The following is a 17,967-nucleotide window of genomic DNA, read 5'->3' as shown; positions in this document are numbered from 1 at the left end:
CACCAGGCTGCACAGTGGACAGTAAGCCTTTGTATGTAAGGACTCTGGTAAGACCTTCGAGTGTCCCAGAGACCTGCATGTACATGTGATGACCCTGAGTGGGCAGAACCTTACAAATGACTGCTCTGTGGGAAAGCCTTCAGTTGTCCCTCTTCCCTTCAAGGACACACATAAACTTAAGCACCATGGAAAAGCCTTCAGGTATCCCAGGAATCTGTGAGCATAGACACACTGTGGCATAGCATTTATCCTCCTTTAAATTCTTATTGAAAATGCGAGCCAGTACAATGGAGATGATCCTGAATGGACACAATTTTGGGAAAACTTCAGGTATAGAACTTCATGTATTTTGTTCATGAAAATTCAGGCGGGAGAGAAATATTTTCATTGTTGTGATTATGGTTTTGAGTTTCCAGGTGCCTCTTCCTTGATTGGGACCCTAAGTGTATGAATTCCTAGTTCGTGTCACTGATATGAACACTGATGGTTTTAGCTGGCCTTCTTTGTCCTCTACATCTGTGTGACCTAGATGTTGTCACCTCAGACTTGAAGTAATCACACGGTTATGTACCACATGTCTCTTTCCCATTACAATGTCTTTTGGACTGGATGTGATAAAAAGGTGTCTGTTGTTGGTGTGTACATACAACTTTATATACTTATACAAAAAAATGTCTTGAATTATACATTCCAAAAAGTTCCTGTTAAATTATCATGACATGAGACCCCTCATTGTTGAAAGTTATTTTCTGTCCTCTGTTGTGATACCGGAATAATCTGGTTTTGTGTCTGCTCTTCTTTTCAGTCTTTATTTTATTTTATTTTATTTTATTTAAAAAAAAATTTTTTTTTCAACGTTTATTTATTTTTGGGACAGAGAGAGACAGAGCATGAACGGGGGAGGGGCAGAGAGAGAGAGGGAGACACAGAGTCGGAAACAGGCTCCAGGCTCTGAGCCATCAGCCCAGAGCCCGACGCGGGGCTCGAACTCACGGACCGTGAGATCGTGACCTGGCTGAAGTCGGACGCTTAACCGACTGCGCCACCCAGGCGCCCCTCTTTTCAGTCTTTATTAATGAAAGATACATTTTCACATCACTTCTCTTTTTCTTCAGTTTAAAAATATTTTTTAAATGTTTATTTTAGAGAGAGAGAGAGAGAGGGAGAGAACAAGTAGGGGAGAGGCAGAAAGAGTGGGAGACCCAGAATCCAAAGCAGGCTCCAGGCTCTAAGCTGACAGCACAGAATCCAATGCAGGACTCAAATCTATGAACTGTGAGATCTTGATCTGACCCAAGTCAGACACTTAACCATCTGAGCCACCCAGGTACCCATTTTATATGAAGTTTAAAATTATGATATTGGTTTAGCTTTACTGGGACTAATTATTGGTGTCTTTGGTTGATTTGGTTGCAAATTATGACTTTGAAGGACATCCCTTTGGACCATGACTCAGTTTTGCCTTTTTGTTTCCATGAGCAGTGACTGGAGTGGAAATACAAGTGGGGTTCTTTCCTCTTTCCCCCAGGAGGTAAAGTCTATTGTGGGTTGGGGATGGGTGTCCATCTTCCTGTCAAATCCCTGTCTCCGGGTTTCCCTGTGATCAGCTGAATCCTACCTGGTGAAAGGAGGGAGGACCACCACGTCCAGGGGTAGTAAATCTTGGAATGGAGATAAGGGGGCTCACCATGGTCCCGGTAGGTAAACTCAAATCGAACTAGGCTGAGGACACTTTAGTGCAAAGTGCTAACAAGAACCAGGTGCAGTCTCAGATATCCTCCAGCATCTTCAGTGAAATGGAACCAGGCTTTGCTTTTTTGTGTGACAGAGATGGAGCAAGAAAGCCCACTGTCCGGATCCAGCCCCTGTGGTGAAGGACAGATTTGTTGGCTCAGTTCCCCATGGCCTTGTTCCTCAACTCATGGATGCTCAGAGTGCGGGCCGCCCACAGTTCAGGGGCCTGTGGAGAGGACAGTGGCCTGGGTAAAGTTTGGGTAGGAAAGGGGTGTTGTTGGGCAGTGTCAAATGAAGAATCTGAATTGAGTAAGGAGAGTCCTGTATTGAGCAGAATGATTGCATAGCCTTGGTGAGGGGATAGGCACTGTTGCACTGGGGGCAGGGGCCGTGTAGTGGGAGCAGAGTTGCTGTTGTATTAGAGGCAGTGACTTCATCAGTGGGGAGAACACGGTGATCATAAGACCTGCAGGTGCCTGAAGGCAGGAAAGGAGTAAACAAACCGGGCATAAGAAGGTGTGGTGCTGACATGGTGGTTCCCTGAGGCCAGCCTGTCCTCCTGTCCCCCAGGAGGGGCTGTGTGTGGCTCAGTCTGAGAGCAAGCCCATGTTAAGGGTCTGGAGGAAGGAGAAAAGCCAAACCAAAGTGGGACTAGCCAGCTTTTGTGCCCCTGTTCAGTGGGACAAACAGCTGAGCTAATCATGGATGAGCCACAATGTGTGGACTTGGGAGGTCTACACCTGGTCCTATCATGGGTGAACAGGGGGACTTCCTGTGAGTCTTCTCCTGGTCTGATTGGGGGAGGGGCCCTCGTACATCCTGCTGTTTTCCAGACCCAAACAGGGTGGGGGAGGGAGTGCCTTTCCCTTCCACTGAGGTTTTCCAGGGAGAACAGGGCTCAGGTAGGCGTCTGCATGTCACCTGTCACCTGTGAGTAGCACAGTCCCTGGCTAAGTACTGATGGCTTTCTTTTATGCCAGCCTCATGTTTAGCAGGCATAAAGTTACTGAATTCTTTCTGCCTCCTTTCTTCCCCTTCAGGGCAGAGGGTAGTAAATGTGTCAAGTCTTTCCTGTTCTTGCTGACTCAGGTTACTCTGAGACTTATCCAGAGAATGTTCACTGGGGAAAAGTGTCTCAGAACAAAAAATGCATGGATTTCCACACCTTCATGCCAGGTGGGTGTAGTCATGGATTAAAAAGATTGAACCAAATGCTAGTGACTGTTCCATGCAGAGTAGAGTTAAAAAACTGTGATCATAACCCACTTCCTGTTCATTACTAGTGGTCGGAGATACATGCAAATTCTGTGAAGTGGGATGTATTCAGTCTGTCTTCCAAATTGCTATCATGTGGATAAAATTAAAAAGTAAGTTCTGAAAAGCATGGTTTCCTTTTTTTTTTTTTAAACCATAACATGCCTGAGAATTTACCTTCTTTCTTTTATCTTGAACACAGGGAGAAGCGGTGATTCTGCATGTTTTTCTTCATATGCTGGGATGAGGTCTTTATGTCCTTGAAATGACCTAGGGTGCTCAATTGCTCAATACAGGTCTCAAGTTCATCTTTTGCTTTTGTTGGCAGTCCTGCTTAGTGGTTTCGTGTCTCCAAAAGTAAATGCATGTAATTTTTACACATTGTGGTAATGGCATATTGTAGCTTGAGGGAAAGTTAAAATTTATGAAGAAATGTGAATGCAGTGTGTGAATCAGACATCAGTGCTGATTCCTTTCACTTGTGGCAATGGGTGTTAACTGGCTTTATTTTCTCCAGCTGAAGTATGTGACACGGGGTCTCCTTGATAGCACACATTTATTTTTCTAATTCCCCTGTGGCTCAGCATTTCTCATGTGTGGGGTTCCCTCTTCTGTGGAAGCATTTACAGTGTGTTGTCACCTGTAACTCACATGTCTGCTTCCTGATGTCTTCTGTTTCCTTCACGTCCTGTGGACACTGATGCTGTTTCATTTCTATGTGTTGAAAATGTTTTCTCCAGGTCAGGGTGTATGATTTCTCTCTGTTGTCTGTGTGGATGGGCCTTTCACATTGTTAGTAGACTTGAAATTCCCCAACTATTCCTGTGTAGAGTACCTCCTTTTTAAAATATTTATTTATTTTAGAGGGAGAGAGAGAACATGTGCATGCCCTTGTACACGCCAACACCAGAGATGGACAGAGAGAGAGGGGGACAGAGAATCCAAAGTAGGCTCTGTGCTGACAGTAGAAAGTGATGTGGGGCTCAAACTCACGAACCCTGAGATCATGACCTTAGCCTATGTTGGACACTTAATTGACAGAGCTACTCATGTACCTCTAGATTACCTTCTGTTGTTCTGTGAGAAAACTCCTCCATCACTCAGATCATAATTACACATGCTGGAAGTTCCTTTCTGTGTGTTCTGTTTGTTTCCATGACAGTTAAATCCACATGACTTGGTTAATGTCCATGAAGTTGATGAGAGAAATGAGTCCTTTCTTCCCTTAGATAACCAGTTTTCCCTGGACCATGTGTCGAAATGTCCCCATCTCTGTTGCTGCCCTGTGATGACTGCTGGGTGTACATCCACTTGTGAACCAGGGGTGCCTGTCTCTGTAGTCCCTTTTGTCCATCAGGGTTTTGTCTGTGTGTTAATGCCAGTTGTTCTAGTTAGACCAAGATACATCTAGGATTTAGCTTCCCTTTTTTTTTTTTCCTCCGAAATGACAAGACAGGAATTCAACTCAAAAGAAAGAACAGGAAGAAATCATCACAAGGGATTTATTCAGCACAAATACAAGTAAGATGTCTGAACTAGAATTTAAAACAACAATTATAAGGATATTAACTGGGCATGATAAAAGTCTAGAAGATACTAGAGAATCCCTCATTGCAGAGATGAAAGGACTAAAAACAAGTCAGACTGAAATAAAAAATGCTCTATTAGAGATGGAAACTAGTTGAGATCCATGACAGTAAGGATGGATGAAGCAGAGGGATGAATCAGTGATATAGAAGACAAAATTATGGTAAATAATGAAGCTGAAAGGAAGAGAGTAAGATAGGTATTGAATCACAAATGAACACTTAGGGAACTAAGCAAGTCCTTAAAGCATAATAATATTCCTATCAGGGGAGTCCCAGAAGATGAAATGACAGAAGAAGGGGCAGAACAGTTATTTGAGCAAATTACAGCTAAAAAGTTTGCCTAATCTGGTGAAGAAAAAACAGACCTCAAAATGAAAGAAATGCAGAGAACACCCATTAAATTCAACAAAAGGAAGCCATCACCAAGACATATCATAGTCAAATTCACAAAATACACAGACAAGGAAAGAATCCTGAAAGCAGCAAGGGGGGAAAAAGTCCTTAACGTACAAGGGAAGACAGATCAGGTTCAAAGCAGGTCTGTCCACAGAAACTTGGCAGCCCACCAGGGAGTGGCTTGATATATTAAACATCCTGAATGGGAAAAAAAATGCAGCCAAGGATACTTTATCCAGCAATGCTATCATTCAGAATAGAAGGAGAGATAAAGATGTACCCAGACAACCAAAAACTAAAGGATTTTGTGTCCACTAAACCAGCCCTGCAAGAAATATTAAAGGGGACTCTTTGGGGGGAAAAAAACCAAAAGCAACAAAGACTAGAAATAAACAGAAAACGTCACCAGAAATACCAGCTTTGCAGGAAACACAATAGCACTAAGTTCATATCTTTTAATAATCACTCTGAATGTAAATGGACTAAATGTCCCAATCAAAAGACATAGCATATCAATGCATAAAAGAGAAGACCTATCTATATGCTGCCTACGAGAGACTTGCAGACAGAAAGGCACATGCTTGCAAGTGAGGAAATGCAGAACCATGTATCTTGCTAATGGACATCAAAAGAAAACTGTAGCATACTTAAATACCTATGTATCCAAGGATTTATATACATGCTTATAGCAGGCAACATAGATTTTATTTTTAAAATTTTATTTTTATTTATTTTGACAGAGAGAGAGAGAGAGAGAGAGAGAGAGCAAGCAGGGGAGGGACAGAGAGAGGGAGAGAGAATCCTAAGCAGACTCCACACTGCCAGTGCAGTGCCAAACGTAGTACTCAAACTCATGAACTGCGAGATCATGACCTGAGCTGAAGTTGAATGCTTAACTGAGTGAGCTGCCCAGGAAGCCTAGAGAAACTGGATTTTCAACCAAAAAACTAGAACAACAGATGAATAAGTGCATTACATCATAATTAGGGGGCTTATCCATCAAGAAGATCCATCAGTTATAAATATTTATGCCTGCAACTTGAAAGCAGCCAGAGATAGAAAACAATTAGTAGCAAATGAGTTGTTTGTAGTAAACTCATTAAGGGGCATCTGGGTGGCTCAGTCAGCTAAGTGTCTGACTTTGGCTCAGGTCATGATCTCACGATTTGTGAGTTTGAGCCCTGCGTTGGGCTCCATGCTGACAGCTCAGAGCCCGGAGCCTGCTTTGGATTGTGTCTCCCTCTCTCTGCTCCTCCCCTGCTTGCACTATGTCTCTCTCTCTGTCTCTCAAAAATAAATATACATTAAAAAAATTTTTTTAAAGGCACTCATTGATAATAATATAATAATGGTAGGGGATTTTACCCACAAGTAGCAATGGGCAGATTATATAAGAGAAAATGAACAAGGAAACTGTGGCTTGACACACCGGACTGGATGGACTTAACAGAAATATTCAGAACCTTTCATCCTAATGCAGCAGAATACACGTTCTTCTCAAGTACACATGGAACATTCCAGGGTAGATCACAAATAAGCCGTCAAGAAGTACAAAAAGATTGTCAACACTATGAAACTTGAAGTCAACCAGAAAAACATTTTGGTAAGGCCACAAATACATGGAGATTAAAGAACATCCTACTAAAGAATGAATGTGTTAACCAGGAAATTAAAGAAGAAATAAAAAATTACATGCAAGCAAATGAAAATGAAAACACGGTAGTCCAAAGCACTTGGGATGCAGCAAAAGCGGGCCTAACAGGAAATTATAGTGCAATACAGGGCTATCTCAAGAATCAAGAAAAGCCTCAAATACACAACCTAACCTTATGCCTAAATGTGCTAGAACAGGAACAGTAAATAAAGCCTAATGCTGATACAAGATGGGAAATAATAAAGATCAGAGGAGAAATAAATGATATAGAAGCAACAACAAAGAATTGAACATCAATGAGACTAAGAGCTGGTTCTTTGAAAGAGTTAATGAAATTGATAAGCCCCTAACCAGACTTATCAAAACAAAAAGGGAAAAGACCTAAATAAGTAAAATCACGAATAAAAGAGATTATAACTAACACTACAGAAATACAAACAATTATAACAATACTATGAAAAAGTATATGCCAACAAACTGGACAACCTGGAAGAAATGAACAAATTCCTAGAAACATATAAATACCAAAACTGAAACAGGAAGAAATAGACCCATTACTAGTAATTGAACTAGTAATAAAAAATCTCCAAACTGGGGGACCTGGTGGCTCCGTCAGTTAAGCATCTGACTCTTGGTTTTGGCTCGGGTCATGATCTCATGGTTTTGTGTGTTCAAGTCCCATGTGGGGCTCTGTGCTGCCAGTGTGGTACTTTCTTGGGATTCTCTGTTTCCCTCTCTCTCTCTGCCAGTCCCTCATTCATGCTGTCACATAGTGTCTCTCAAATAAATTTTAAAAGGTCAAACAAAAGAAACAAATGTCCAGAGCCAGGTGGAGTCCCAGGGGAATTCTAGCAGATATTTAAAGAAAAGTTAATGCCTATTCTTTTCAAACTGTTCCAAACATAGAAATGGAAGGAAAACTTCCAAACTCATCCTATGAGGTCAGCATTACCTTGATTCCAAAGCCAAAGACCCCACTAGAAAGGAGAATGACAGGCTAATATCCCTGATGAACATGGAAGCAAAATTCCTCAACAAGATGCTAGCAAACTGAATACAACAGTACATTAAGGAATTATTTACCATGACCAAGTGGGATTTATTCCTGGGCTGCTGGGATGGTTCAATATCTTCAAATCAACCTATATGATACACTACATTAATAAAAGAAAGGATAAGAACCATATGATCCTATCAGTAGATGCATTTGACAAAATATAGCATTCATTCTTGATAAAAACCATCGACAAAGTAGGTACAGATGGAACATACTTCACATCATAAAAGCTATTTATAAAAGACCCACAGCTAATATCACCTCATGTGGGAAAAACAGATTTATGTCTATGGTCAGGGTGAAGACAAGGATGTTCATTCTCGCCGTTACTCTTTAACCTAGTTCTGGAAGTCTTAGCCTCAACAGACAACAAAAAGAGATAAAAGGCATCCAAATCAGCAAAGAATTCAAACTTTCACCATTTGTCCATGACATGATAATCTACGTAGAAACCTGAAAGAATGCCAAAAATATAAGAATATATGTATTCAGCAAAGTCACAGGATATAAAAAATGTACAGAAGTCTCTTGTATTTCTCTACACCACTAATGTAACAGCAGAAAAAGAAATCAAGGAATCTCTCCCATTTACAATTGCACCAAAACACTAAGATACCTAGGAATACTAACCAAAGAGGTAAAAGATCATACTCTGAAAACTACAGAAAAATTGTAAAAGAAATGGAAAAGGACAAAAAGAAATGGGAAAACATTCCATGCTCATGGATTGGAAGAACAAACATTGTGAAAATGTTGACACTACGCAAAGCAATCTGCACATTAATGCAGTTCCTATCAAAATACCATCAGCATTTTTCATAGAGAAAGAGCAAATAATCCTAAAATTTGTATAGAAACACAAAAGACCCCGAATAGCCAAAACAATCCTGAAAAAGAAAAGCAATGGTGGAGGTATCGCAATTCCAGACTTCAAGCTATGTTATAAAGCTGTAGTCATCAAAACGGTATGGTACTGGCACAAAAATAGGCACTTAGATCAATGGAAGAGAATAGAAAATCCAGAAATGGACCCGCCACTCTATGGTTAACTAATCTTTGATAAAGCAGGGAACACTATCCAACGTGAAAAGACAGTTTCTTCAACAAATGGTGTTGGCAAAGCCAGAGAGTAACATGCAAAAGAATGAAAATGGGTCACTTTCTAACACCATACACAAAAATAAATTCAAAATGGAGGAAAGATCTAATTGTGAGACAGGAAACCATCAAAATCCTGGGGGAGAACAGAGGTAGCAACCTCTTTGACCTCGGCTGTAGCAGCTTCATGTTGGTGGGGGCAAGGGAAACAAAAGCAAACATGAACTACTGGGACATCATCAAGATAAAAAGCTACCACACAGTGAAGGAAACAAACAACAAAACTAAAGACAGCTTAGGGAATGGGAGAAGAGATTTGCCAGCAACATATCTGATAAAGGGTTAGTATCCAAAATCTGTAAGAACATAGCTAACTCAGCACACAAAAATCCCAAGTAACCCACTTAAGAAATGGACAGAAAACATTAACAGACATTTTTTCCAAAGAAGATGCATGGATAGCTATCAGACACATAAAGAGATGCTCAACATCATTCATCATCAGGGAAATACAAATCAAAATCTCAGTGAAAGTGGCTCCTGGGTGGCTCAGTTGGTTAAGCATCCAAATTCAGCTCAGGTCACGATCTCACAGTTCATGAGTTCGAGTCCTGAGTTGAGCTACGGGCTGACAGCTTGGAGCCCAGAGCCTGGAACCTGCTTTGGATTGTGTATGTGTCTCTCTCTCTGCCTCTTCCGCTTGCACTCTCTCTCAGGAATAAACATTTTAAAAAATTAAAAAACCACGATGAGAAACCATCTCATACCCATCAGAATGGCTAAAATTAACAACACAAGAAACAACAAGTGTTGGGGAGGATGCCGAGAAAGGGGAGCCCTCCTGCACTGTTGGGAATGCAAATTGATGCAGCCATCCTGGAAAACAGTATGGAGGTTCCTCAAAAAGTTAAAAATAGGGGCGCCTGGGTGGCGCAGTCGGTTAAGCGTCCAACTTCAGCCAGGTCACGATCTCGCGGTCCGTGAGTTCGAGCCCCGCGTCGGGCTCTGGGCTGATGGCTCAGAGCCTGGAGCCTGTTTCCGATTCTGTGTCTCCCTCTCTCTCTGCCCCTCCCCTGTTCATGCTCTGTCTCTCTCTGTCCCAAAAATAAATAAAAAAAACGTTGAAAAAAATTAAAAAAAAAAAGTTAAAAATAGAACTACCCTTCAATCCATAAAGTGTATTTATCCGACGGATACAAAAGTACAGATTCATAGAAGCACATGCACCTCAATGTTTATAGCAGAATAATCAACAATAGCCGAACTATGGAGAGAGCCCTAGTGTGAACTGACTGATGAATGGATTAAGAAGATGTAGTATAGAAGCACCTGGAGGCTTAGTTGGTTAAGTGTCTGAGTCTTGGTTTGGGCTCAGGTCATGATCTTACAGTTCATGAGTTCAAACACTGTATTGGGCTCTGTGCTGACAGTGCAGAACCTGCTTGGGATTCTCTGTCTCCCTCTCTCTCTGCCCCTCCCGTTTGCTTCCTCTCTCTCTCTCTCTCTCTCAAAAAAAAAAAAAAAAAAGATGTGGTAGATACATACAATGGAATATTACTTAGTCATCAAACAGAATGAAATCTTGCCATTTGCAGTGACGTGGATGGAGCTAGATGTATTATGCTAAGCAAAATAGTTATAGGAAGACAAATACCATGATTTCACTCATGCGGTTTTTAAGAACCAAAGCAGATGAATATATGGGAAGGTGGGGAAGACAGAGAGGGAAACAAACCATAAGAGACATTTAACTCTAGAGAACAGACTGAGGGTTGATGGAGGGAGGTGGGTGGGGAATGGGCTACGTGGGTGATGGTTCTTATGGAGGACACTTGTGAGGAGCACTGGGTGTTGTATGTAAGTGAGGAATCACTGAATTCTGAAATTAATATTGTACTGTATGTTAACCAACTAGAATTAAAAAAAAAAATAATGAAACAGTCTTTTGTAAAGAGGCACACTTAGATTCCTGAAACCATTTGGAAGTATGTACAGGTACCCATTAAAATGTGTATCAAATACAGTGCTTTAGAATTATGACTTTCTAATGTAATTTTCAATAAAACAAGTTTGGGGAGATTGGATATTCCCCATAAAGGACGTTGTAGTTCTAAATTATCTTTGGCTATGTTGGTTCATTTTGCTAGAAATGCACATTAGGAGAGACCTTGGTTTCCAAACCTAAAACTGTCCAGGGTCGCAGTTGGGGGTCCCTGCACAGTGCTTTGATGACTGAAATCCATTTCTTGGTTGTTTTCTCTAAACAAAATAAAAATTTCTTAACACTGGTTTCTACAGGAGTATCCTCTTTGCAGAAGAAATCAGGCTGAAGTCGAGTGCATTTCCATCAGGCACAGTTCCAAGGGGAACAGTCCGGTTCTGAAAGGTAGTCAGAATAAAAGCCAAATGAGTTGTCTCAGAAAGAACAAACCCATAACACAGATCCGAAATAACTCTGGACAGCATAGTCACAGAGTGTGGCTGTGATCCGAGGACAAAACTTACATTCCATTTCAGGTTGTGAGAAACCATGAGCTCAGTGGGCTCTGTGAGACCTGCACCTGTTTGCTCACGAGCTCGGAGTGGTTTGGGTCTTCCCTGGGTCCACTTGTGATCACTAAGTAATGTTAACTTAAAAAGAAAACCGTCTTTGTGACCATCCTAGTGAATGGGTCTCTGCCTGTAGTTTGATGAGCATTTCCCTGATGACTGTCTAGCATCTTTTAATGAATCTATTGACCATTTGCATATCTTGTTTGTAGAAGTGTCTGCTGAAATGTTAGGTGTGGACTTTTCCTAGCTGCCCCTTACCTGGGTGAGGAAGTTCCCTTCTGTTCTTGATTGGCTAAGTATTTTTGCCAGAAAGGGTGGTGGGTTTAGTCAGATGTCTTTTCTGTCTGTTGACATGATCATGGGGGTTTGTTTCTATTATTTATGTTCATAAGGTTGATGACTGCTATTTGCTTGCTGAACCAACCATTTTATTCCCAGATAAATCCCACTTGGTCAAGTTGTAGAATCCTTTTTATATACGACTGGTTTTGGTATGGGGACTAACTGGCCTCATAGACTAGGTCAGAAGTGTCTGAGCACACACACATAAGATTATTTTCTAAAGCTTTGCCGCCAGAAACTTTGTGTTTTTTAAATTTTAAGTCTGTTTATTTATTTTGAGAGAGAGAAAGCACGGTTGGGGGAGGGGCAGACAGAGAGGGAGAGAGAGAATCCCAAGCAGGCCTCCCACTGTCAGCACATAGCCTGATGTGGGGCTCAAACTCATGAAACCTGAAATCATTACTGAGCCGAAGTCGGACGCTTAACCGACTGATGACCCAGGTGCTCCTGTTCCCCAAACTTTCTACAACATTCTTTTACACTCAGATTTTGTCCTCAGATTGTCATCATTTTAAGACAACCTCATTTTAAGACAAAATTACTTTCTATCTCAACAAAATGTATTCCCATCCCTTACGTCTTTCTTATCATCTCCTTCTTTACTATATGCAGACTTGTTTTCCTCATTTCCATCAGTCATAATTACATTGGTACAATTTTAACACTTAGAAACCTTGTTCTCCAGTAAAACTAATTGTAAACTGTCTATTACACCAGGATTCTTTAGATGACATACTTAAGAATACATCTTACAGTTTTTAGCAATGTGCCTTTTTCGTCGAACAGTCTTATAGTGAGGTACAAAACTTGTTTTCCAGTTATCCTGATCATCTTTGGTTTCTATGCAAGAAGAAGCCAAAAGCTGTTAAAACTTATGCTTGATAGTTAACATGTCAGTATTTTATCTTCTTTGGAAAAGACTGCAGCGCCTGAGTGACTCAGTTGGTTAAGCATCTGACTTTGGCTCAGGTCATAATCTCACAGTTTGTGGGTCCGAGCCCCATGTCAGGCTCTGTGCTGACAGCTCCAAGCCTAGAGCCTCTTTGGATTCTGTGTCTCCCTCTCTCTCTGCCCCTCCCACTTGCACTCTGTCTCTCTCTCAAAAATACACACTTAAAAAAAAAAAAGACTTATATGCCCAGTGAATTCTACCCGATTTATCATTGAACTTAGGGAAACTTCAAAGTTTCAGGTTATGAAAGATTTTGAAATCTATCTTAACATTTACCCAGGAGAACTTCATGAGATAGACAAAACAGACTATGATTTTAAGCTATCTTTTCCTGACAAGTTACAATAGAGATAATGTGAGCTCATTTGATGTTTAGTAAACCTTGGTAGAATATAAGTGTTATGTGTGATGTGGATAACTCTAACAGAATGTCTATTTAATTATATCACAACCTTACATTAGCTTTAATACCAAATAGTTTGTAACTGTGTCCACACAGGTCAATCACATTGTTCCCCATTGTCAGTTTTTACCTTGGGTTCCCATACATTATTCTAAAGGTGACAGATTAAGTCCATTAGAAGCCCCCTGCAGGGGCTGAAACTAGAAATACTTATATGAGATAAAGCAGACTTCAAAACAAAGACTGTGGTAAGAGACACAGAAGGCGAATGCTTGACGATAAACAGATCAATCCAACAAGAGCATAACAATGGAATATAAGTACACACCCTGCAAGGAACACCTCAATATATAAGCAAATATTAATAGAAATAAAGGCAGAATATGACAGTAGTACAATAATTGTAGGAGAATTTAACACTCCACTAATGTGAATGTGTAGAACATCCGGACTGATAATCAGTAAGTAAAGGGTAGATTTCAGTGACACATTAAATAAACCTGGTGGACTTAACAGATACATGTGGACAATCCACCCCAAGCAGCGGAATACACATTCTTTTCAAGTGCACATGGAACATTCTCCAGGATGGATCATATGTTAGGCCACAAAACAAGTCTCAGTGATTTTAACAAGACTGAAATCATACCAAGCATGTTTTCCTTGCACAGCAGTATGAAGTTACAAGTCAAGTACAAGAAAAGAATAGGAAAAAGCTCAATCATGTGGAGGATAACAGCATGCTACTAAAAACCAACAGGCCAACAGAGAAATTAACACGGAATCATCAAATACTCGGAGCCAGATAAAAATGAATGAATGCCGTGATGGAAAATTTTTTGCACGTGTGGCACACACAGTCCTAAGAGGGAAGTGCATACTGACACAGGCCTACCTCAGGAAACAAGAAAAATCTCAAACATTCTAACCTCACACCTAGAGTAACTAGAAAAAGAAGAACAAGCAAAGCCCAAGTCACAGAGAACAGAGCAGAAAGAGATGAAATGGAGATTTAAAAATAGAAAACATCAAGACAACTAACAGCTGGTTCCCCACCCCCTTTTTGGTCTTAATTAGGCCATGAACCCATTTTATTGTAGAAAGAAACAAACACACAGATAAAACAATTATTTCACTTAGTCCCACTATTCATAGTTAATTAGTTCACACCGAGTATGTGTCTTTCCAGATTTCCGTGGACAAACACACATAAATACTTTTACAAAGATACATACTATGAATATCTTGTTGTCAGCTGAAAGCTGTATGTTTTTTCTAATACAAGTTGCTTTAAAAATTTTTTTTAATATTTATTTAGTTTTTGAGAGAGAGAGCATGAGCGTGGGAGGGAAGACAGAGAGAGTGAGACACAGAATCTGAAGCAGGCTCCAGGGTCTGTAGTGTCAGCACAGATCCCAAGGTGGGGCTAGAACCCACAAACTGTGAGATCATGACCTGAGCTGCAGTTAGATGCTCGATCAGCTGAGTCACCCCGGTGCCCTGTAAATCTGTATCTTATTTGATGTGCATATAGGTCTGTATCATTAAGACTCCACTGGGGCTCCTGGGTGACTCCATCAGTTAAACATTTGACTTTGGCTCAGGTTATGAATTCCCAGTTTATTAGATCAAGCCCTGCATCAGGCTCTGTGGTGACAGCTTGGAGCCTGGAGTCTTCTTTGGATTCTGTGTCTCCCTCTCTCTCTGCCCCCACCCCACATTCTCTCTCCCTCTTTCTCTCTCAAAAATTAAAAAAAAAACATTAAAAAAGAAAAGTCTGCATTACTTTCTGCTGTAGGGACCCACCAAAATTTATTGAATTACTTGTCACTGGACCTTTTTGTTTCACTAATGTTTACATATTGTAAACTCACCTAAAACAACATCTTTGTCTCTGGTATAGGTATTTCCTTAGGATACAGTCCTAGCACGGGAATGGTAAGGTCTAAGAGATTATGAGAATTTGTAAGGCTTTATGACCTTGTCTTCAGGTGTATCTGTTATATCTTGCTTCCAAACCAGTTCCTCTGTGTAGCCAATCCCCTGTCTACAGCTTTCAACACAGGTGGAGACAGCCAGAACACCCCAATCAACACTCCTGCCAAGTCTGTTGGCGTTTAGGTGGTTGAGCCGCTGAGGCATGACCTGGAATTCAAATATTCTCTTGGCGCCACAGGGGCAAACTGGAATATCCTTTTCTTGAGGGACATTTTCACCAGAGATCCAGATGGGTGCAATCCCTCTGGCATATCTAAGAATCTGTTCTGGCTCTAGGACTATTTTAGTTTTAAACTTCTGGAATTTTTATCTTCCTTGGGTTCATGTTTTGCCATGGAATCCAATTCTTCATCAGGTGCTTCACCCATGCTTTCTGTAATTTCTGCTTCCCTTCCCTTTTCAACATCTTCAAGTGTAACCTCATCTTCTGTTCTTATTACAATTTCAAATTCTGATTGTCTACAAGCCTGCTTATGTCCCCATCTCCAGTATGGAGTATGATGCTCCTTACTTCGGTAACGTGCCTCGTGACATCTGGAGCATGTTTGGGGGCTTAAACTGCCACCAACCCTGCAGAGATGAACCCCAGACTTGAGCTGGAGGCACACAGACTCTCCTGTCTCTGGAGGAGGGTCCTCAGAAAGTGGCTGATATGAGTAAAAGTCATTTTTCCTGGGTAGCTGATTTCTAAGAATTAGCTTGGGATCCATGCTGGCACTGCTTCCGTGAAGCTCTGCTCAGCTGGTCTGGCTGAGGTGACAGCCACGGAGAAAGAGTGTCGGACTGCTCATGTGCTCGCACTCTTAAGAGCTGGTTCTTTGAAGAGATACAATTGATAACATCTAACAAAAGTAATCAAGAAAACAAGAGAGAAGACTCGATCAGAAATGAAAGAAAATTACAGTCGACACCACAGAAATAAATGGATTAAAAGAGATTACTTTGAGAAATTTTATACCAACAAATTGCACCATGTAGAAGAAATATACACACATTTAGAGGCTATAATCCTCAAGAGTAGATCAGGATGAAACAGAAAATGTAAACAGATCTATTACTAGAAACAAAATTGAATTACTAACCAAACCACTTCCTGGAAAAGTTCAGGACCACCCAGACAACCTCTCAGGGGCATTCTACCAACATATATAGAAGATGTAGGAGCCACACTACCCAAACTATCCCAGACTGTAGAAGAGGGAGGAATACTTCTAAACTCTTTCAAGAGGCCAGAATTCCCCTCATATTAGACACCATACAAAAAAATTATAATATATAATATAATATGTCTACATATTAGACTACTACATATACAGACTACTACATATTAGATGTATATGTCTACATTATATAATATAATATGTCTACATATTAGACATCCATACAAAAAAATTATGGATGAATTTCCCTGATGAAGATGGATAGAAAAATACCAAGCAAAATATCAGCAAACTGAATTCAAAATATATTCAAAAGAGCATTCTCCACAATATAGTGGGGCTTCAGGTATGCAAAGATTTTTTTAATATACGTATATCAATCAACATGAGATACCACATTAATGAAATAATTTACAAAAATCATGTGATCATCTACATAGATGTAGAAAATCATTAGACAAAATTCAACCTCCACTCCATTGTTTTTTTTTTTTTTAAGTTTATTAATCTATTTTGAGAGACAGAGTGAGTGCGAGGTAGGGGAGGGCAGAGAGAGAGGCAGAGAGAGACCCCAGGAAGGCTCCCTGCTATCAGCGTGTAGAACCCACCAACAGCGACATCATGATCTCGGCTGAAACCAAGAGTCAGAGATTCAACCGACTGAGCCACCAGAGCGTCCCAGTCTCCATTACCAATAAAAACTCTCAAAACGGGGTGTACACAAGGAATGTACCTCAAAGGCCATATATAACAGACTCACAGCTAACATACTCAATGGTGAAGAGCCAGAAGCTTTTCCTCTAAGGTCAGGAACAAAGCAAGGATGTCCACTCTCACCACTTTCACTCAACATAGTCCTGGAAGTCCTAGCCATACTAGTCAGAGAAGATAAAGAAATAAGAAATATGCAGACTGTTAAGGAAGAGAAAATTATCAGTATATGCAGATGATAAGAAACTATATATAGAAAGTCCTTAAGACTTTACAAAATTATTAGAAATAATAAATGAGTTTAGATTCATTACAGAATACAAAATTAATACACCCAAATCTGTTGCATTTCTATTCCTAATAAAAAAATAGCAGATGAGAAATTAAGAAAACAAACTCATGTTCAATGTCTTCAAAAACAATAAAAGACAGTGAGTAAATGTATCCAATGAAGTTGAAAGACCTGTACTCTGAAAGCTATAAGACAGTCAATGTACAAAATTGAAGATGATAAAATAAAATCAAAGATATACTATTGTCATGGATTGCAAGGATTAATATTGTTAAAAATGCCCATAGTATGAAAAGCACTCTACATATTCAATGCAATCCCTATCAACATACTAACAGTATTTTTCAAAGATCTAGAGCAAGAAATTCTAAGTTTTGTATGGAAACAGAAAAGATTCCAAATAACCAGAGCAGTTTTGAGAAAGCATACCAAAGCTGAAGATATAACAGTCCCAGATTTCAGACTCTATTAAACAAAACAGCATAATACTGGCACAAAAACAGACACAGAGCTCAAGGCAACAGAATAGAGAGCCCAGAAGTCAACCCATGTTTATATGGCCAGATTATCTACAAAGAAGGAGCTGAGAATATACAGTGGGGAAAAGACTGTCTCTTCAGTAAGTGGTGTTGGGAAAATGAGACAGCTACCTGCAAGATGAAACAGCCAGCTTCGTACCCCTTACCTGAAAGGAAACTCCGTATGGATTAAGTACCTACATGTAAGACTTGAACATGTACACCTCTTAAGACAAAACAGAGGTGCTGAACTCAT

The 17,967-nt window shown here is 40.3% G+C and overlaps 1 protein-coding gene across 1 annotated transcript; it reads right to left on the bottom strand.

Annotated features, from left to right (window-relative positions):
* Positions 1 to 14,985: 14,985 nt before the first annotated feature.
* On the bottom strand, positions 14,986 to 15,740 carry LOC115502238 (programmed cell death protein 2-like). Its single transcript, XM_032595272.1, is given in 2 exon segments — positions 14,986 to 15,335; positions 15,338 to 15,740. Coding segments are annotated over 2 exon segments (753 nt in total).
* Between the last annotated feature and the right edge of the window lie 2,227 nt (positions 15,741 to 17,967).

The sequence above is a fragment of the Lynx canadensis genome, chromosome A2, assembly GCF_007474595.2.
Source record: "Lynx canadensis isolate LIC74 chromosome A2, mLynCan4.pri.v2, whole genome shotgun sequence".
In the NCBI taxonomy this organism is placed as follows: Eukaryota; Metazoa; Chordata; class Mammalia; order Carnivora; family Felidae; genus Lynx; species Lynx canadensis.
The sequence above is the reverse complement of the archived record's forward strand: the minus strand, read 5'-3'. Positions and strand labels throughout refer to the sequence as shown.